This window comes from Theobroma cacao, chromosome 3 (genome assembly GCF_053813885.1).
Source record: "Theobroma cacao isolate CCN51 chromosome 3, ASM5381388v1, whole genome shotgun sequence".
NCBI lineage: Eukaryota > Viridiplantae > Streptophyta > Magnoliopsida > Malvales > Malvaceae > Theobroma > Theobroma cacao.
Window position 1 is genome coordinate 39,388,011 of NC_142641.1, and position 22,748 is coordinate 39,410,758.

General features: G+C 33.0%; 1 protein-coding gene and 2 pseudogenes across 2 annotated transcripts; all 3 read right to left on the bottom strand.

Moving 5' to 3' along the window:
* Positions 1-57: 57 nt before the first annotated feature.
* On the bottom strand, positions 58-1,617 carry LOC108661185 (uncharacterized; annotated as a pseudogene).
* Positions 1,618-2,077: 460 nt separating this feature from the next.
* LOC108661356 (silicon efflux transporter LSI3 pseudogene) lies at positions 2,078-4,727 on the bottom strand (annotated as a pseudogene). The gene is made up of 2 exons (XR_016025290.1): positions 4,512-4,727; positions 2,078-4,371 (listed from the first exon to the last, which is right to left on the bottom strand). The product of XR_016025290.1 is annotated as a silicon efflux transporter LSI3 pseudogene (transcript).
* A 3,337-nt stretch (positions 4,728-8,064) lies between these two features.
* Positions 8,065-10,861, bottom strand: LOC18605599 (silicon efflux transporter LSI2-like). Its single transcript, XM_007038693.3, has 4 exons — positions 10,651-10,861; positions 9,034-10,403; positions 8,694-8,883; positions 8,065-8,513 (listed from the first exon to the last, which is right to left on the bottom strand). Exons 2-4 carry the CDS (start codon positions 10,225-10,227, stop codon positions 8,251-8,253), a joined length of 1,647 nt encoding a protein of 548 aa, XP_007038755.3. The 5' UTR covers positions 10,228-10,403; positions 10,651-10,861; the 3' UTR covers positions 8,065-8,250.
* Positions 10,862-22,748: the final 11,887 nt, after the last annotated feature.

A 22,748-nucleotide genomic window follows, 5' to 3' on the forward strand; every position in this document is an offset into this window, starting at 1 on the left:
TAAGTTTTCAATTTAGTGTTCTAACAGCTGTGACTCTGAGGAAGTAAACTCTTCAGATCAAACAACTGAAGGCTAGTGGTTTACTGTTGCAAATCTATTACACAAGTTTATGCATTGCGGTGAACCTAGTTGCATAGTTCCAAAATCAGCGGACCCCTGGCCGGAACATAGGGAAGAAAGTCCAGCTATTACCAGGCCTAGCTTCCTTTCTAGCAAACTTTTCATTGGCCCACCACTCTGACCTGATGGTGGGCTTATCAGAAGCTTCTCCTTTTGTATTGTCGAAGTTGAACTCTTTAATTGAACCAAGTGTAACAGACCGATGCTTTTGATAACTATGCTCCTCTTCAGCTTTTCCTGAAGCTTTTTCAACTGTTTCATTGGAAGTTTCCCTAATAAACAACTCACAAGAACTTTCTAAATCCTTTTTTATTCCATCTCTTTCTATCCTGCCCTCTGCCACCAAGTCCTTTGGATATTCTGATACGGTTCTACTTGGTAGCAATGACTTGCTTTCGAGACAACGTGCAACATCTTCACCACTTAACTCAAAAGATACTCTGTGATCAACTATCGTTTCATCATTTTTAGGTCCATTTGCTTGGTTAGTAAGCAATGCTACCTCAGAAATCTGACTCCCTAAAAGAAAACCATCTCGTGAGGGAGGACCCAAACCATCAGGTGTCAATGATCCCGAACCCAACCTCGAACCCAACCCCATACCGTCTGGAGTCACAGATCCAGAACCCAGTCTTGAACCTCGCCCCAGTCCATCTGGCGTCAATGATCCAGAACCTAGCCTTGAACACCATTTGCGAGTGGTTAAATTTTCAAAGCCTAAAAGTTTGGGAGCCTCCCCCATGTGGAACTCAAGGATTGGACGTCTATCAGGGAAAGGAGAGGATGTGCCAGAATTAGAGATTGCTGACCCAGGTGATATGACCAGGGCTCCCAGGGTATATTTGATAAGACTGAAACTCATAATGGGATAATCCAAATTTCTAATTGATCCCACCTTTTCTCCGAGCACTTTCCAATGAAGATGCCAGCAATTGAGCAAATGGTACTTCAGGGGATGAAGGTGTTGTCAGTTGAATAGATTCAGGAGGAGGTGTAAAAGGAGCAGTGGATGGTTCAGGTGTCAAGGCAGAGAATACAGGTGGTGTAACTAACTGGGTTTCATGTGCATAAGGGCCTATGGCAAAAATGGATGCAGGGCCACGGGGGGAGTACGCATTAACAGAAAGGGAAGTTAGGGACAGCAATCCAGCTAGTGATTGGGTGGCAGATGGAGGATCCGACTGGAGGAATGATGCAGGAGATGAGGGAGGGGCAATAAAGGGCAGTATAATGCCAGTTGGATTACTTACATTTTCAGCAGTTGAGACTGAAGCTCTGTTAGATATTAATGCCTGCATCCCCAAGACAAATGTCCTTTTTGTAGTAATACACTTTGCTTCGCTGTCCTGGTACCAATGTAAGCTAACTATGCTGTCTTGGTGTCACATACGTGTTGCCTTGTTAAGGTCACGGTAGCCATATGCCTGACACTTGTTAATACTAGGAACAGGTGTGATGTATGACACAGCAGTATATAATCTTGTAATCAAACCGTTTTCTATATGACACATATATATCTCAGTTTCAATAGTCTGAACAGAGGCTTTATGAATTTCCTGAAAGAGTTTATCGTGCTTGTTTTCATCGCTCCTGGTACCACGGGTTCAGGAACAAGGACAGCATGGCCAATTCGCTTACTGTTTTTCTGAGATCCAAAACACCAGGAAAGGCCCCAGCAGCTTCCCCATTTTTTTTTTCTGTATTTAAATGAAAGACTGTGAATCAGTATTTTGTACGGAAAATAAGTTTTTCATCCTCAAATATTCCACATAAGGCAGTGAGCAATATAGGTACATTCATTTCAACTCTCAGCCCCCATAACAATATGGGAGCGAAAGATTAATGAAGAGCAAGATGAACACAATCTTCAGTCTCTACACCTCCCTCAACCAATGTATTACAGCAATCATGAAAAATTCAATTTGAAAATTTAAGCCACCCAAAATTAAACATCTGCTTTCATGCTGCTGAGTGCTGACTTTTTGGAGAACACCATGTGCATCATGCTTTATCAAAACAAAATTTTTCAAGTCTGAAAATAAAAATATAGTCAAGCAAGATTGCACTTATAAAAATATGGTTTATCAGACTCTAAAATAGCATCTCCCTCTGCTCAAACATGATACTGAGTACATCAGGATGACTAACTCCCACATATAAAGTTGATAAAATTTTTCTCTGCCTGGTAGTTGCTTTATGTTTATTAAACTCTGGTTTTCCATGTTCTAGGCTAATTTCTTGTGTACATACATGAAAAAAAAGTTCAAGCACACTAGCAAACTTCACATGCAAGCAGCAGAAACAAGTCTCAACATCATAAGAATAGCACTAGCACAACATTGATCATGAATGCCTTTTTGACATACAATGGCAATACACACATACATACATACATACTTATGACTTTAAGGAATAACTAGTTTTGATTACTCTTTAAGAATTCTAAGGAAGACTACACATTAGAATGCAAATTACACAGTTTTTGAAAATTACTTTTAATCCAAAAATACAAGACCGATCAACTATTTTGGCTACTCAAACTTCGTTCTTCCCTGAAGATGTTTCTATAGGCATCTCAATAAAATGGCAAATATACCAAGAAAAACCTCTAAACCATTCATATCAAATGACCAATTAAGTTCCATTTCTTTTATATTGTGTTTGTCAAATCTCCTTATTTTTCCACCACAACCTAATATCTCTTTTTAAAAAAATTGCTGCAATACACTCTAGCCTGATATCAGCAAATTCTTCGACAAAAGACACTAAAATGAACAGAAAAGCTGCCCCCACCCAAAGCAGGAAGGAATTGCAGAAAACTGACAAAGAGGCATAATACCGGAAATTTTACTATTTTAATTTTTTAAAAAAGAAGAAAAAAGGAATAGTTAAACTTGCTATACTCAAATCTGCACTTTAGAAGTACGTATATAAAACGATGTTTTTTTCTTTGAATTTCTTTTTCTTTTCTACTTTTCTTTTTGTTTGATAAGTCGAATTCCACTGTTAAGAGGAATTTTTTTTTTATGCCTATTCCTGATGCAAAACCAAAAAGTAAAAGCAGAACCTTAACTGAGCCTAGCTCAGCTAATTGACTTGCTTGCCAAGACTAAAACAAATTAAAACTCAAGAATAGGCATAAGCAAAGAGATCAACATTCCTACAACGACTAGATTCCACAGCTTCCTTTTCCATCTTTCTGAACAATTTGAATTCCTTGACTCCCAGGGACCATCCAGGAAGCCATGAATCTCAGTCTCACCCTGGTTTGAATTTACACGGTTTCTAAGAGTGTCATGATGAGCCAAGTTCACACTGCCATTCCCATAGTGGGAGGTTAGCACATTTTAAATTTCCAATCCAGGGAGTCGTCCTTGAGAGCATGATGATGCCAAACGTGGAATTGTGCCTGGTGAAAAATGGTGAGAACTTACACTATCCCCAGTAAGAAATTGTGCAGCTGAATCTTCTTCATCTATCTTAACAGATAACAAATTCCACTACATGCATATAAGTAATAGAGCATTGACAATAGATCCTAGTTTAGTCGCAGGAAGAATTCCGGTTAAGAATTCCCCAAAAGAAATCCCACTCTCTGTGGCTATAACCAAGTTTTGGGGGTTGCCAATAGGAGTTGCTGTAGATCCAATATTAGCACTTGAGGCAAGGGCAAGTGAGAAAGGTTGAGGTGGGAGATTCTTCTGCCTTGCAATTTTCAACACAAATTCAGTCAAAACCATACAAGATGTGTCATTGGTGAAGAAAGCACTTGAAATGGCAGAAATTAAGCAGATTCTGCAAATTAAGTCCTTTGCGCCTTTACTCTTCCATGTGAGCAACTTACCTAAGTACTTAAATGCATCTGCACTTTCAAGATATCCACTGACAACCATTGTACCAAAGAGTAGACCAAGGATTGAAAGATCGATTGCTTCATATGCTTGATCAACAGTTAGGACTTGAAAAATGACCATCAGCATACCTCCTAAAAGGGACCCTGCAGTCCTCCCGATGGGTAGACATGGAACAGCAGGAAAAACTGCCAGTACCCAGAAGATTGCAAAGGCAATTGAGCCTAGAATCAGTTTTACATAAGACGCCATTGCCATCTTTTAGCATCTTTTAAAAGCCTTATCTAACAGACTGCACAAGGCTCCAGGCCTTCAAGCTCGAAATCTTGATAATTGAAACGATAAAGATTGTCTAAAATACCTTATGTTTCTGTCTTGGGATCAGACTGCAGATTTCGTTCTGCTTGGGAAAAGTAATACTAGTAAGAACAACTACTACAGCTACTATTTCTAGCAAGTACAACAAAATTAGCTTTATATTTTATCAGCAAGACTGTTACGAGAAAGCTGTTGACAGTAAATTAAACTACATTCCATTACCTGGAAAAAAGCTAGTTCAATTAGCTTTTAGTTGAGAATACTTTGCACTGCCAGAATCCCACATGTATTTTGGCTGGCCTGTCTTCTCTCTTCTCTCTTCTATTTTTTTAGAGTTCCAGAATTTGTAAGAAACCCCATTTGCACCTTGCAATTATTGAGGAGGTACAGGGAGCAACCGCTGATTCTTGGCTAGGTTGCCCCGGGTCATGATATATCCTGATATTAAGATATTTCATAGGATATTTAAAAATAGTAAAAATTAAGAAAAATGATAAAAATAGATTAACGGCAAAACTAAAAAAAATATAGTAAATAAAGTTATACTTGTAAAAATTTGAATTTAAAAATAATATATCCATTCATCTAATAAATAAAGAAAACAAATCTTCATCTTTTTAAATTTAAGTATATTTTCTTATTAGCCACCCAATACCAAAATATAATACATTTTCTCACTGATGTTTATATTTATTAGAACTATCAACTTATGTTTAATCTGATTTATTTTCCTAATACAATATATTTTACACTCACTTTTACCTATTTTACAAATAAAAATATCAAAATAAAAACCTATTTATGCTTTTAAAAAAAAACCCTATTTCATGAAAAATATTATATTATTTTACCTATTCTTCTTTGTAGACATGTTATAATTAACCAATTTCTAAAAATAAAATAAATTAGAAGGAACCAAATTAATACATAAACTTACAGTAACTTGTCCCTTGGGGACATCCGATACAATAGTAACTTGTCTGGAAATAAAAACATTTGACGGATTAGAGTTAAGAATAAGATATGCGGCTTCAACTGTGCCATCGTCATTTCAATATTTTCAATGCGCTATGCGTAAGATCTACTCGGATTTTTGAGTGGCTTCCGGGATCTACACATGTATTATTTAGGGATCACTCACTCACCCTGTCTTGGGTTGGAATATTATATACTACTATATTCCCGAGTCACCCTAGCAAAGCCATTTACTACTGCTATTCTTTTTGTTCTTGTTTACAAAGAGCGTTACCAAAGAACAAAAAGAACAAAGAGAGTTAAATTCAATAATTCATGATTAAAAAAGATTAGACAAATTAAACTATTGAATGGATCTCGATAAATGAAGTCCATGTTATTACTATATCGTGAAAGAAACGTTAGTAGTAAATTTGGTCACATAAATTATTGTTAAAGATATTAATAGATAGAGTATTTATTATTATTAAGATATTTTATCTTGAATTTTATTATTTGATAGACTACTCGAATGTTATAAATTTATAATCAAATTTTACGTATATTATTATTATTATTAAAAATTAAATTAATAAATTAAAATTAATTTTATAAACAAATAAATTAAATTTTAAAATCATATTTAGATTATTGATGAATTTTAATAAATATTTTATATTATTTATAAAAAATTTGTAAAAAATAATTTATTGTTAAAAATAATTATTTACAATTAAACTTAAATAATAAATATTTTAAAATTACTATTCAAATCTTTACCTTAACTGTGACTAACATAGTCTAATAATAATGTTAGTATTCAAATTAGGGTTGGGCTTCCTACCTATTAGTCATTAGACTCAAAGAAGAAGGGCTCAAGATTGCAATTCGTCGTTCGAAATTGCGGCCCAAGACTTACCAATACTAATCGATAATCACAGAACTTGAAGAAAACTGTAAAATTGGCATTGGGCAAAGCACACTCAATTTGTGTCTGCTTGAGCATGGAATTTGAAGGGCTGTGTTTATTTAGCTAGATATATATTCATGGCTAAAAGGGAAAAGAAATTTGATCATGATCAATTTTTGCGCAGAATCTAGCATTAGCTGGCAAGTTGGATGTTGTTTTCTAGTTTATCAAGGCAAATTACTTTAAGAATTTTATCAATTTTAGCATGACATCATGTAAATGCATATGATTAACAAGTACTAGAGTGGTGAGGGAGTTATATCTACAAAGAATTGTATCTAAATTTTTACTAATTATTAAAATTCGGCACTCTAATCTTATCCAAGTAATTTAATTTTGAAAATTGATTAAAATTGAAATTAAAGTAACAAAGCTAAACTAATGAATTAACGTTAAGAAATTTCTAGAAGTTCAATAAAGTAGAACCTAGACTGTGGTACTCTACTTTTCACTTGGATTTAATTTCACTCATTATACTTATATTAATGAGTTGGTTGCTAACCTAAAATATAAATTTATCTACAATTCTCTGTCGAGATATTATAAACAAACCTATCTTAACTAATTTTTCATGTCTATGTAAATTAATTAAGGTAAGTTCACTAAGTTTATACCTTAATCTTAGTTGCACATGGTATTTAGGTATATTTTTATCCTAAATATTAATCAAATCACCCATACTCTAAGCAAAGTAAACACATGTTATTCAAATCCTTGATGTATTCTAAATTTCCTATGTCAAGTTGTATTTAGAAATCCAACTTAATTTAATTATTGATCAAACAATTAGAAGCAATAAACATCGATTTGAAATAAACAACAGATTACCCATTAATATTAAGTAAAAGAAAGTTAAAATATCCAAACTATAAGTAGAGATTAACCACAATCTTAGCAATAGAAATTCAATTCAACATATTTAATACAAAATCTAATATTTTTTAAAAAATATTCATTTTTGCAATAAAAAGTAGAGAGAGATAGAACTAGTGAGAGAAAAAATGAGCTGATGTAGATGATTGAAGCTCCCCCAAAAATCCTTGAATCCTCTCCTTCCTCTGTTTTTTAGAAAGTTGCCTCTCTTTTCTAGCTCCCAAAAAAACTTGAAAAGTCCCTCTTTTCAATTTTAAAAAGGCCTATTTTCACCACTCCATGTAACCTTTCGATTTAAAAGATCAAAGAGTGTAAAAATTTATCAACTTGCGCGTCGGCATTGCAACGTTGGAAGCACGACACTGCAGCGCCCAAGCTTTTGGCTTGGGAGCTTGCTAGTTGGCTAGGACAGTGCTGTACTTGCTGTTTCCATGCTTTGTTCTTTCAAGTTGCTTAGAGCAAAACTACTGTGGTCAAGCTAGTTTTAATGCAATTTTGATTATGTTCTGATAAAAAATGGATGAAGTGATAAAAATAAAAATTGTAGCTATTCCTCTTAGCTTTCTAATGGTCTAAAAATCACGTTAATTGGACTTCTGTAACTTGAATTATGTTTAAAATACCATAACATATTAAGTGAAATCTACACCTGATTAATTTGTACAATTTTTTATCACTTGACGCATTCTCTGTTGAAGATCTTAAAAACATAAAAACTAAATCAATCATAGTTAAAAATAGACATTTTTATCGTACAAATAAATTAAAATAACTTGAAGTAAACTAACTCAATCACAAGTTAACTAATTAACGAAAAAAAAAAAAAAAACAACTTACAATTTTACTTAAACACAAAGATTTAGTTATTTTATCACTTAAAATATGATAAAATAACTCTATATAATAAAATTTTCATTGGAGAACATAGTGACTTTTTTTTTCTTTTTGGCTAGAAGAAAGCCATGACAAATGCAACAGTTCAAGACTAATAGCATTATTTCATTTAACATAAACCAAAACCAGTCGCTTTGAAACAAACATTTGCTGCCATGCCTAATTGGGGAAACCTCGCAAATCTCGATCTTCTCTATAAGATGAGTGCCATGTATTCTTTTCTTCTTTGTGTTTTTTCTTATAAGCCTCCTTTTTAGGACATTTATTTAATCATCTAAAGAGTGTCAAACCGATAGCAGTAACTATAAGCGTTGAGGGAACTCCAAATTTAAGGTGTTTCCAGAAGGACAAAGTGTATCCAAGCTGTGGAGCACGACGAGCTTGCTCACACACTATCAAGTTAGCAGCTGATCCCAGTAGTGAAAGGTTCCCAGCCACAGTGCTGACCCAGGCTAACATAAGCCATGCTTTCTTCTCATCAGATGCAGAAATTGCAGCAGCTGATGCTGCCACTCGCCCTCCAAGCAACAGAACTGAAAAGTATCAAACATGTTGGTGTTAAGCAACTAGAAAGTAATGTGACCTGGCACATAAAAGGTGGTTGCAAAACTGATTACTATTTCAGGAGAAAAGAAATGAAGAATCAAAGATCTCTACTTTAAAGTTGCCAGTGTTATCAGATATATATTCATAGGAAAGAAACATCAGCATACCGGTCGGTACATTTGAGGCCAAATTGGAGAGGCCAAGTATGACAATGGCTAGAATTGCTATCCCTGAAACATGATTGATCTTTGCATAGGGTTCCATCAAGTCCCAAAGAGTGCTTGGGATTCCACTTTTGTTGAAGCCATCGACTGTGATAAACATTCCGCAGAAGAAAATTAAAAGCGAATAGGACACCTGGTCACAGAAAATAATTGAGCTTAATTAATTAACTATATCTGCCCAAAAAAAGAACAAGTAAAACATTTAAGTTCTTATGAAACTAATAATGCTTTTCTTTTTCTCTTTTTTTTTTCTATTTCCAATCTGATTTTATTGTTTAAAAACCTTTTCTAGGCAAGGCCGAGCATCCTGAAAGTCAAGAACTATAAGAGCAAGAGCAGCGGTAATTGCAGTCCAGGACATATTAAGGCCCATAAGCAGAGAAATCAGCATCCCCATGGTAACAAAGAAAACACTGAATTTCCAAAACCTCCTTTTCCACCTTCTGGGTAAGTTTTCCTTTTCTTCTGAAGATTGCACAGAACATACGTCTTGCAAGCTATCCGTCAATGCAATCATCTTTAAAGCCACAGGTTCCTCCTTCCCATGGGAGTGGTCATCCGTTGTGGCCTCCTTTGATGCATTTGAATTCCTTGCAGAATCAATTGAACCACTAGGTACCCTCTGGATTTCATTCTGATCAGCTGAATTTCCTCGGTTTCTAAGGGTCTCAACATGAGCTGTGCTACCATTTGCGTTGGGAGACCTCATCACATTCTTAGAGTCCAATGTTGAGTTCCATTCTTGAGGGTTCAATGAAGAAAAATGTGACATGGTTGCTGGTGAAAACCGATGAGAACTCACATCCTCTTCAGCTACAGCCGCCCCACTTGGATCTTCTTCATCCTTCTGAACAGATAACAACCTCCAATACATGCACAGGAGAAGTAAAGCATTCACTAAGACTCCTACCAGCATTGCAGGTAGAATTCCAATAAGAAAATCCCCAAAAGAAATTTTACTCTGAACTGCTATAACAAGGTTTTGAGGATTCCCAATTGGAGTTGCTGAAGACCCTATATTGGCACTTGAGGCAAGAGCAAGCAGGAATGGATGAGGGGGTAGATTATGTTGTCTTGCAATTTTTAACACAAATTCAGTCAAAACCACACATGAGGTATCATTGGTGAAAAGAGCACTTGAAATGGCAGAAATCAGGCAGATTCTGCAAATTAAGTCCTTAGCACCTTTACTCTTCCATGCAAGCAACTTACCTAGATATTTAAACATGTCTGCTCTTTCAAGATAGACACTAACAACCATAGTACCAAATAAAAGGCCAAGGATTGGGAGATCAATTGCATCATATGCTTGATCTGGGGTTATGACTCTGAACAAAACCATAAGCATGGCCCCTAGTAAGGACCCTGCAGTCCTCCCAACTGGTAGAAAGGGGACAGCAGGGAAAACTGCCAATACCCAGAAGATTGCAAACGCAATTGAGCCTAGAACCACTTTAACAGAAGAAGCCATGGCCATTGTTTCTGATCAATTAAAAACCTAAAGAATTCCAAACCTTCGAAAAAATCTTATCCAGTACAAGCAGTCCAGTTCATGCCATCAGTTTCACGCCCAAAACAAATGCGCAGAGCAGCTTAGCAGTATGATCCAACAGAACATTGTTTTCGAAGTAAAAGATTTTTGTCCTCGAGACACTGTCATAAATTCAAGTCAAATTTCAAAAGAAGTCAGAAAACTCCGTAAACTCAAAAACAGTAACTCAAAACAGCAAGCACCCAAAAACTTTTGGAAAGATGCAACAGAGTCCACGATTCAACTATCTCCTTTGTCGCCAAGTCATGGCCATTTAGTGAACTTCTAATCCACAACCTCTATTGAATTCAAAGTATTCAGATGCAAAGTATGTTCATACAAAGCACTGAAGAAAAGGTTTATACTCACAGTAATGAAAAATTGAACAGGGCGATCTTTGCATGAGCAGTCAACGGCATCCCATCAAACCAGGTTTTGCATTAGAAGGGTTTGGGAGGCACTTCTTTCTAGATGTCTGAAGGAGAAATGTGGATCACAAGTTAGGTGTCACGAGCTGGAGCTTCCGTTTTAGAACAATGAAAGAAATCCTGTCTTATCTTGTCTCGTATAATTTTCACGTCCACTCAGTCAATCGCGTTCATTCAGTCTTTTATTTCTTTCTTTGTCCTTCAATATTTTAGAAAGTTAAATTTTATTATCTATTATTTTCTTTCTTTGTCGTTCAATCTTTTAGAAAGTTACCCCCTTAACCATCCCTGCAATAGCACTAACATATTATGAAATTAATTAATTATAATAATTCACTAGTATCATACAAATGAAAGGAAAAAAAACATATTCCTGATAACAATCCATTTTGTATTATATCTATTTAGTGCGTAAAAGTTGGTTAAATTCAAACCCACTCGGTCGCCCAAATTATTTTACTGGATTTCCAGTTCGAGTTGTAAGCTGCAACCTACCCAAGTAGCAACTAGTTGGCATCAAGAGTTGGAGGCCAACAACTTTTATTGAGAGGACAAAGATGAAAAAGTATAAAAATTAAAATTTTTTAAAATAAATACATTAAATTTAAAAATAAGTAAAAAATTTATAATTAATAATAATTTTATATAATATATAAATTAAAAAAATAAAAATGATTTTGTAAGTATCGAATTTTACTTGAAAAGTATCTATGTTTTTAAAATTAAACTTAAGACGTTTTGATTCATATTACTTTTTTTCATGATTTGAAGTATTGATATTTGATAGTTCAAATGTAAAAAAATTATTTAGAACTTACTCGTATTTTAATCAAATTTAAATTTTTTTTTTGGAAAGTGTTTTTATTAAACTTTTGCTTGATCAAAGACTCATAAACTATTTGAAATCTTATACAATTACATAGAAAAACCACTTTAAAAACTTGATGGTTGCTCAAAAAAAAAATAAAAACACCCAACAACAGAAAAAAGAACAAGCACATCACACCATTGACATAAAAAAAACCTAAGATCAGATCCTAATCAATGGGTAGTCAATATCTAATATTATTATTTTATTTCTATTTAAATTTAGAATACTAAATATAAAACTATAATGTATAAAATATAAATAGTTAAATACAATATACAGAATTTAGTTGAAAAATCAGAGTATGAGAAGAATATTTGTGATGTTATTACTCGATGAATCTGTACAGTCCATATATAGATATGAGTCAAAGATATAGATCTTATAATCAAGCTATTGTTCCTACAATCAAATTCTTCTCTATTCCTATAATCAAGCTTTTCTCATAATGAGTCTGTCAACACCTAATGTCCAGCTAAGTTATCTCTAGAATAGGAAAAAATTACAAGAACAATTACAATAATAGTTGACTATTTACCAATATTTCAACACTCCCCCTCAAGTTGGTGCATAGATGTCACACATGCCTAACTTGTCCAAAAACTTTGAGAACACTCGACTTGAAACTGCTTTGGTGAGGATATCGACCAGCTGGTCTTTTGATCGAATTTTAGGCAATTCCACAATTAGCTCATCCAACTTCTCCTTGATGAAAATTTTGTCAACTTTCACATGTTTTGTACGATCATGTTGAACCGGATTCTAGGCAATATCACAAGCTGTTTTATTGTCACAATATAGTTTGATTGGTTGTCTAGGTGGATAGCCCAAATCCTTTAAGAGAAACCTTATCCTTCAAGTGCCATAGCTCTAAATTCAGCCTCTGCACTAGAGCGTCCAACAACATTCTATTTTTTACTTTTACTAGGTTACCACCTACAAAGGCGAAATATCCAAAAATGGATCGCCTATCATCTACTGCTTCCATGCTTTCAACATCAATATATGCTTCCATGCTCTAATAATCCATGTTTTTAGTAAACAAAATTCCCTTTCCAGGAGCAGACTATAGATACCTCAAAATGCGCATAACAGCATTCATATGTTGCTCTCCCAGATTATGCATAAATTGGTTGACAATACTCAAATCATAGGCAAGGTCCAATCTTGTATGTGCTAAGTACATCAATCTTCCTACAAGTCTCTAGTATCTCCATTTATCAACTGGTACTTGATTAGACTTAACACGTAATTTCAACCCTTATTCTATTAATGTATTAGCCGGTTGACATACTAACATACCAGTTTCTTGTAACAAGTTTAAGGCATATTTTCTTTGAGAAAGGAAGATCCCTTTATCACATCAGGACACTTCGATTTCCAGAAAAAATTTTAAGGGACTGAGGTCTTTCATTTTGAATTCTTTGGACAAGTAACTCTATAGTTTCTTCCTTTCCTCAAGATCATTTCCTATGATCACCATGTCATCTACATACACAATAAGTGTGGTGATTTTATCTTGTTGTTTCTTTAGGAATAAAGTGTGATCTGAATTACTCTGATGGTAGCCAAAAGCTAGCATAAACTTTGTGAACCTCCCAAACCATGCTCTTGGAGATTGTTTCAACCCATATAGTGATTTTTTTAATCTACATACCTTCTGACTATATTTTTCTGGCATCATGCATCTTGGTGGGAGATCCATGTAGACGTCTTCGGATAACTCGCGGTGTAAAAAGGCATTTTTCACATTAAATTGTTGTAATGGCCAATCCAAGTTTGCAGCTAGAGACAACAAGACTCGAACTGTGTTGAGTTTAGCTACAGGTGCAAAGGTATCTGTATAATCAATTCCATAGGTTTAAGCGTACCCTTTTGCAACCAATCTCACTTTAAAGCATTCAATTGTACCATTTGCTTTGTACTTCACAATAAAAACCCAACGACATCCAATTGTTTTCTTTCCTGGTGGACAATTAACAAGTTCCCAAGTTTTATTTTTTTGTAAGGATTTCATTTCCTCGTTCATCGCATCTCTCCACCTTGGGTCAATTAAGGCTTCTTGCACATTGTAGGAATAAATACAGTAGATAATTGATTCACAAAGGATTGATTAGGTTCTGACAAACGGTAGTTAGACACATGATGACTCATACGATATTTAATTTTACTAGAAAGATCAAGTTCATATATGGGTTTAGGAATACCTCTAGTGTGATGCTGTGGTAGCTATTTCCTAAATGGTTCAGACAATAAATCAGAAACATCTTCAGCAGGCGATTGGTTTAGTGTATTAGTTTCTTATGATGCAAGGAACTTGGATGGAGATGAAACCACAACTTCAGTTTCTAGGTGTGTGTCACCACTTTGGTCCACATTTATACCACTTAAGTCCAAGTTACCTACATTCTGGTTACCATGTTCAGGGAGTTCCCTTTCTTTAGCAAAGTGAACTTCATAGTCTAGAGTCTGAACTTCCTCTTGGTACTCCCCTTGATGTTTAGACCCAGATGAAAAATACATTGAGTTTTCATGAAAAACTACATCCAAAGTAATAAACATTCGTTGTGTGGGAGGATGATAGCATCGGTACCCCTTTTGATGAGTAACGTACTGTAGAAAAACTCATCAAAATGCTCGAGGTGCCAACTTGTTGCATTGATACTTATGAAGGTGTACAAATGCTACATAACCAAATACATATGAAGGTAAGTTTGGGACAGTTGGGGCAATTATTGCTTTAGTAAGAGCTTGCGATGGTGTCTGCAAATCAATAGTGCTTGAGAGTACTCGATTGATCAAATATGTTGCAGAAATTAGTGCTTCACCCCAATAAGATAATGGCATATGATCTTCTATCAATGAAAAATGAACAGCCTCCAATAAGTGACGATTTTTTTGCTCAACTACCCTATTTTACGATGGTATATCAGTACAAGTAGTTTGATAAATAATTCCATGTGCTTCCAAATATTGCCCCAATTTAGTACTCTAATATTTTTCTTCATTGTCACTGTGAAGAACCTGAACATGTGCATTGTACTGAGTACAAACCATTCCATGAAATTTTTGAAATAACAAATTCACTTCGCCTTTGGACTTCATGAAGCACACCCAGGTCATTCTGGAACAATCGTCAATAAAAATAACAAACCAACGTGATCCACCCAAGGTAGTGATTTTAGATGGACCCCAAACATCATAATGTATGACCATAAAAGGAACTAGATTTTAATTCAAAGTTAATGGAAACGAAGCACGATGGCTCTTTGCAAGTTCACAAACATCACACTTGAAACTAGCAACATCAAATTTTGCAAATAAACAAGGAAATAACTTCTTGAGATAACCAAAAAAAGTAAGCCCTAAACGTCGATGCCATAACCTGGTGGCATATTTTTTCTTCTCTTCTTCATGGCCATCCACCTTCAAAGCTTGACCTAACTTGTCCAAACTCTTTGACACCAAGTCCAGGTAATACAACTTCCCTCGCTTAACACCACAACCAATCGTCTGCCTCATTTGGTTGTCCTTAAACACACAAAAATCAGGCCAAAAAATTACAACACAAATAAGGAAGTAGTTATTTGGGAAACGGACAAAAAATTATAATCCAAGGATGGAACAACTAAAACAGAATCTAAATTCAAAGTATTAGTGAGGGACAAAGATCTTTCCTTAATAACCGGGTTAAAAGAACCATTGGCCGTGGAAATAGATATTTGTGACAATGGTTTGAAAGTTCAGACTTATCTAGAATCAAATGTCATATGATCTGTAGCACTAGAATCAATTATCCATGTACTATTAGAAACAAGTGTATGTTGGGAATTTTGAGAATATGGTACCTTGGAAAGCAAGTATATTATCATGCATAAATTCATTGAATTTATTTGTAATGAAAGTACATTTTGATAATAAGATGAAGAGTTTGTTTTAGTAAGCATTCATTATCTAGTTATTAAGGTACCAAGATTTTATTGAGATATTAAAATACATTTGTATGAAGAGTCATACATAAGAGACATGTATTTTAATTGAATCTAAAAATTGTTCATAGCCATGTAATAAAGCTGGTCACTTTATTATGTTAAGGCTGTAGTGTCCATATTACTTCCAACGAAACGAATGTGATTCATTTCAAGGGAATGATGAGTCTCAAATCATCAAAATGGTTGACTTCAAGTAATGATACTATAACATGAACTGGAATCATGTGGGAATCAAATTTAAGTTTTACCGTTACCTAAATCTTGATCTCACACTTATGCATTTGCCTATAGTAGAACCGAAATCCTGATAGATAGTGGACTCGTGTTTAATCTCCTTATAATATTTGATTTACTATGAGCATGATCATCATAAAGCGTTGATCTAGACTCCGTATTTTGGGATTAGAATTGAAATGAACATTTGGGAACATATATTCAGATAATGGAGTTCATAGCATTAACATCACTTCTAGTGATTTCAAGAAGATTGGTGATTAATCTGAGCCTAGTGGATTGATGAATTAGCTTTTCATCACATCTGGATACTCAAAAGATTAGATCTAGAGTATTCAATCACTAATTGGATGAAATTTGAGACTATGGGACAAAATTGACATAAATGGTAAAACGACAATTTCACCTTTTGTCATTGGATGGTTATGAGAGTTTACAATATAAGGCTTGCAATTGGATAACTAATAATTAATATCAAATATTGAATTATTTCTTGTAATAATAGTTAATCCAATAGTGTAATCATGACTCTATAGTGGAGTGATTTCATGATTAATAAGCTTGAATTATTTTTAATGAGATTAAGAATAATTCTAAGTTTATTGGAGCTTGGAATATCTATGTTCAAATAGATTCCCCACTTAACTTCGTAGAATTCAACTTGTTTAAGTTGGAATGTATGTTTTAATTTGTTTGATTAAATTATATACAAAATTGACAGCTTTGACATGTTTATCTTAATTTAGACAATAAAACATGTTTGGTCTTAATTTAGACAAAAAAATATGTTTGCCTTAATTTAAGACAAGAAAAAAATTTTGTCTTAATTTAGTCAAAAAAACATATTTGTCTCAATTTAGACAAGATAAAATATTTTTTGTCTTAATTATAGACAAGAGTTGTCTTAAATTAAGATAATTTTAGGAGAATTTTTACAAAATGAATCTAGACATCCATGTTGATAAAAAAGAGACTCTATGTTTGACTATTACTCTTTTATTTATTATTAATTTTTTTTTAAATAAAGATGGATAATAATAAAATAAGAGTTATTATTCAATAAGGATATTTATTTTATCAAGAATTCTAAATGATAATTAAAGAATTAAATTGTTTATTTTTTAATTTTTATTTTGATAATTATGGAGCATGTTTGATGCTTCCATAACTTTGAATGGATGGTCAATATTGATTAAAAGGTGTTTCATTTTGATTAAACCTTTGAAGCATGAGTTTTAATAAAAAGAAAAGAGATTGGAAGAAAATAATAGAACGTACTTTTCCTTAAAAAGTTTCAACCATCTCTTCTCTTCTCCTCCTCCAAGCTTTTTTTAAAAAAAGAGAATAAACTTAGTTGTCATCTTATAGCTTTGCATTCCACACCTTGTCCACTCAAGGGTCAAGTTGAAAGTATTCTTGAAGAATAAGTGGTAAACTTATTTGGTTGAGAAATCATTCATTGGTGTGATGTTATCAAAAAATAAGAATCTCAAAATAAAGGTATGGTTTTCTTACTTAATATATTCTTATTTTATTTTTTTATGTGATTATATTACTTACAATAATAATAATGTGTGTTTCCGCTTGTATAATTGGATTGCTTGCTTTTTTTGTTAAAGAAATTTTTGAAATCCATGCTTTACACAATCACGTTAATCCACAAGATCTTACTCCAACAGTGTAAACATATTTAAGACCTTACCACCATTACTTGTGAGTGTTGCCAATGCCGAGGCTTTTTCATCAACCTCATTCTCTGCCTTTGTTTCAACCATTGCAGCAATAGAGATCTTTTTGGAATTCCTTTTTCGTCAATCACGGCTATGATCCCACCATTCAGGATACCCCACGATTTCAAAGCATCTACTTTTAGTATGACCAGTTTGATCACAATGGGTACATTTGTAGGTGGATTTGTTGGCACCATTAGTGGCCTTATGATAGCTAGGCTTTGTTTGATTTTGCTAGTTTTAAGGAGGTCGATTCGAGCCACCATGGCTGAAGCTTCAAATTTTTCAAAGTCTCCATTCATCGTTGTGCGTCGAACAGATTCATGGCGGACCAATGCATAACATTCTTCTAATTCAGGAATAGGTTCCTTTCTCAAAATTTCACCACGAATTTGTTCAAATTCACCATCTAATCCTACAAGAAAAATATGCACCCTTTGTTGCTGAACTGATTTTCGGTAAGATTAAACATATTTCTCACTCTCCATAATCACCTTATCACAATGATCCAACTGACTAAAGATTTCGGTTACTTTTCCATAATACACAGATAGTGCTCTACCATTTTGTTTGACAAAAAAAGCTTTATAATTTAAAGCGAAAACTTGTAACTCATCTGCTCCATCATGAAAAGCTTTGAAAATGGCTTTCCAAATATCACCAGTAGTGGGTAAGCGAATATATCGCTTCATAATTTATAGAGACATAGACATCAACATTTTCGATACCACTTTTCATATCCATCATCCTTTTCGATAGGTAGTTTCGGGTATCCACGAATAAAGAAGAGTTTCTCCTTCTCAGCAATATGCATTTTTGTGATTTAAGACCACACATCACAATTTGTCTCATTGAGTACAATTCCTACGTTGAAAGATGAACTTTCGAATTGAACAATAATAGGAGAGGATTTGCTCATGGTGGTGTGAGCAAGCTCTTATACCAAGTTGAAAAATCAGAGTATGAGAAGAATATTTGTGGTGTTATTACTCAATGAATCTGTACAGTCCATATATAGACATGAGTCAAAGGTATAGATCCTATAATCAAGCTATTGTTCCTACAATCAAGTTCTTCTCTATTCCTATAATCAAGCTTTTCTCATAATGAGTCTGTCAACACCTAATGTACAGCTAAGTTCTCTTTAGAATGGGAAAAAACCACAAGAATAATTACAAGGATAATTGACTATCTGCCAATATTTCAACAGATTTTACACAATGGTTAAATATATAAATAAAAAAAATAAAAATAAAAAACTTTATTTCCTTTTAATTTTACACAATGATGGTGACTGGTTTTTGTAATTTTTTGTCCAAGCTCAGAAGCTCATAAATTTATTTTGAGCAATGAAATGCATTGTAGTGGTGAGGTACAGAGAAAAGATTAAAGTAAAAATAAAAAAACAAAAAAAAGACAAGAAAGAAGGAGAAAGAGGTGTGAGAAAATTCGAATAAAGTTATTATAAAGTTATTTTATTATTATTTATTTATATTAATATTAAAACAAAAAATTATTTTGAAAAAATTATTAAAAATGTATAGCCAATAAATAATTTCATAAATTTTGAAAGGGATCACTAAAAAATTTTAAAAATTTTGTAAAAATCATTAATGTATATAATAAAATTTTTTAAAAATTCGTGGCCCCCCATTGTTACATTAGAGGAAATTGTGAGAAATAACATTTCTCATAAGCCCACTTCAAAAATATCACTTTTTATAATTTTAACTATTTTTAGTCAATTTTTTACATGACTTGATAATAATACCCTTTAAACAATTTCTAACAAATTAAAATAGTTTCAGTTTTCTCTATCCTACCATCTAGACAAAAATTTCAAAATAAAATCTCGATTTCTCTATCTAATCAAATACTATTTATCTTGTTATCCAAAGCGTAGATATGATATCAAGCTCTTTCTTATTTTGTTTTATTTTTTTGGATGGTGGATCTTAGGGTTCTCAAGGGTGATGAACATCGATTTTGCTCAGGGAGAAGGAACAGCTAAAGCATATTTAATGGGTTTTATAGTGGTTCACGATTTTGTAGTGTTTGGGATTGAGATGATTGTTAAAACTGTTTGCTAGGGATTTTGATTTTTTTTATGAGATTTTGAGTTAAAATTGTTTAAGAAATATTTTGTAAATTGGGTATATTTTGTTTTTATATAAGGGAGTGAGCAAGGCCCTCCCGATAGGAATATATTTTATCTTGCTTTGGAGGGTTATGGAGTTTTGTAACCTATCTTTTATAAAATGCACAATTTCATGGCTTAGCAAAAAAAAAAAGTATGTGTTTTAGATTCTTAAGTTTATTAGTTTATTCATAGAACCTCAAAGTTGAAGAGTTGAAATTGATTGTAATGGTTTTTAAGTATTGCGAGATTGGTTTTTAGGTATTGCGTAATTTAATTATTGTGTAACTAGTTTTTAGGCATTACGTGATTGGTTTTAGGTATTGCGTAACTTATTTTTAGATATTGCATGACTGATTTTTGAACAATGCCTAAGTCACACGATGTCTTACTAACAAGTCACGTAATGTCTTACTGATAAGTCATGCAATGCCTATCAACTAGTCACGCAATGTCATATCAACCAGTCACACAATACTTAAAAACTAGTTACGCAATACCTAAAACTAGTCACGTAATGCCCAAAAACCACAAAAACTATTTAATTCCATTTAACAAGATCAACAACTTCAGACGATACACCATATTTCATTTAACAACATAATTAACGAATATGTCTACTTGGCAAAGAATGCTCAAAATGTTCCAAAGTTTTTTTTTCATATATCAAAAATCACTCAAAATACTTAAAAATATTCAAAACGTTCAAAGGTTTTCTTCGTGTATTAAAAACTACTCCAAAATGTTCAAAATGCTTAAACGTTTGCTTTTTGATAAGGAATACTCTAGAGATAAATAGTCAGATAAGGAAAGCTCAAAGAATATGAGTTAGTTTGAGGCGCAGACTTAAATATACTTGACCCATTAATAGATTTTAAGTTGAGAAGAGAAGCTAAATAAATATGTCAGTTTCATTAAGGATAATTTTATCTAAATTTTAATTTTTTTGATTAAAAATAATTAAAATTATAAAAAAAAATTATTATCAAAATTACCTTATATACGAGATCCATTTAAAAAAAAAAACTTGTTACGTTACCCTCCGCCCTTGAGACCAGGGGAGTCATTTAGCGTCGAACCCTTTTATCACGTTATTAGATTAGTCAAGCCAGTACAAGTTAACAAACAGTGACGAACAGAGACAGCCTGACAGGACAACTTTTTAACATTTTCAAATTCTAAGATGTTGGGCTAAAGTCTAAAGAGCGGCCATATTCAACAACAGCGGAATTACTCAATTATTTTTCTAAGGTGTTTGATGTGGATGGCATGCTATGATTAATAGAAAAAGCCAAGAATTGAGTTTATTTTTATTTTTGAGGTCCAGGAATGATTTTATAGATCGGAATAAATTATACTTGTGGAGTTTAGTTTTTAGACGACATTAATTAATTATAGTAATAAAATAGAAGTGATCAATTATTGTTGAATTATTCCTTTATACTAATAGTCCTTTTACTTTGGCCTATAAAAAAAGATGTTTCAGTGATACAGCTATCATGTAGTATCACGTAATCTATCTTACTGAAGTTAAATACAGAAAGATATGTTTATAATATTTAAATGTATATTTTGTGTCAAGACCTAACTTTTATTTATATATTAAATATATATTTAAATCACATGTACATTTTGCTTAAGGTGTCTCAAGTTCAAATATTTTCTCTAGTTATATTATATATATATATAAAGTGAAAGAAACATTTATTAATTGAATGATTCTGACTTTAGAGTTATCAAAATTCATGAGATTTCAAATTTATTTTTAAAAAATAAAAAAGAAGTACGTACATAATTAATTTAATCAATCTATACATCCATAACATATAGAAAAATTATCTCGAGGGAGGTCCCGTGTTGACACCTGTTGGGAATAAAATTGGTATTATTCAATTTGTGTTGGTCTTTTTGGAGTTTTCGGACATGGTTGGTACTACTCAAATTGTTTTGATTGTTTTAGATATTGAGTTTGGGTTTGAAATAAAAATGTTGGGAGTGCTTTGGGGTTTTTGAGTGTTTGTCAACTTTTTTGGGTATTTTCTCCTTTTATTCTTCCAAATTTTTCTTCTCTCACTTAATTGTTCTGCTTCCTCGTCTTTTTACTTTGCATGTTGTTTTGTCTTCCGCTCTCTAGTGTTGGTTCTTTCTTCTCCTTGGGTTCTTCTTTTTTGTGTTGGATTTGTATTTTTTTGGTTAGCTTTTGTCATTTTCTTTGTTTAATTCATTATATACATCTGAATATTTCTATTTTTGCTAGGGATTGATTGTTCATATTTTTGTTGACGGCAGCCATTGCATAAAATGCACCATTCAAATTTTACTTCTGTTTAGTACTGTTTTATTTCTGTTGTCATTAATGCAATAGTTTATTTCTGATATATTTTCCAATGTTAACATTAATTTCATAAAATTTAATAGTTGCCTAGCCTTGCATTCATGTGTTCAATTTTTTGTAAGTGAACATGTCTCACTTAAATACACTATTGGAGTAAAATGCTTTGTATATAATTATTATCAAATGATACTATTTACATGTCCATTAAACACAAGACCTGCCAATATTAGTTTCAATTTACTTAAAAAATTACTTATCTTGCCGTGCATATCGCGCGGGTTACACTCTAATATCATTGTAAGAGCCAATCCCAAAATATGTGATGAAATATACTCTAATAATTGTATGTATGTATGTATGTATAATGTGTATCTATTAAGGATCCACCAATATGTGTCTATCCCTTACTTTGATCTCCAGCTCACAATCCATTTATAGAAGCTACTATAATTATTAGTTTTTAGTTATCGGGTAACTTGTTTATATTCTTTAGCAAATGAAATTCAATGGTCGGTGCATAAAAAAAGTATGAAATTCAATTCAAGACTTTAAGGCACCAAAATGACTTTGATTTTAAACAGTAAGAACTTGCAATTGTACGAAAAGTAAAGAAAAAGAACTGTTTGTGACTACCATCAGTGACAAAGAATATGCCATGGTATGACTTTGGCATGTAGAAATATCAAAGAGCTTTAATTATATCCCTTAATTTAGTTCTCCTACAAGAAAGATAATGAACGTGT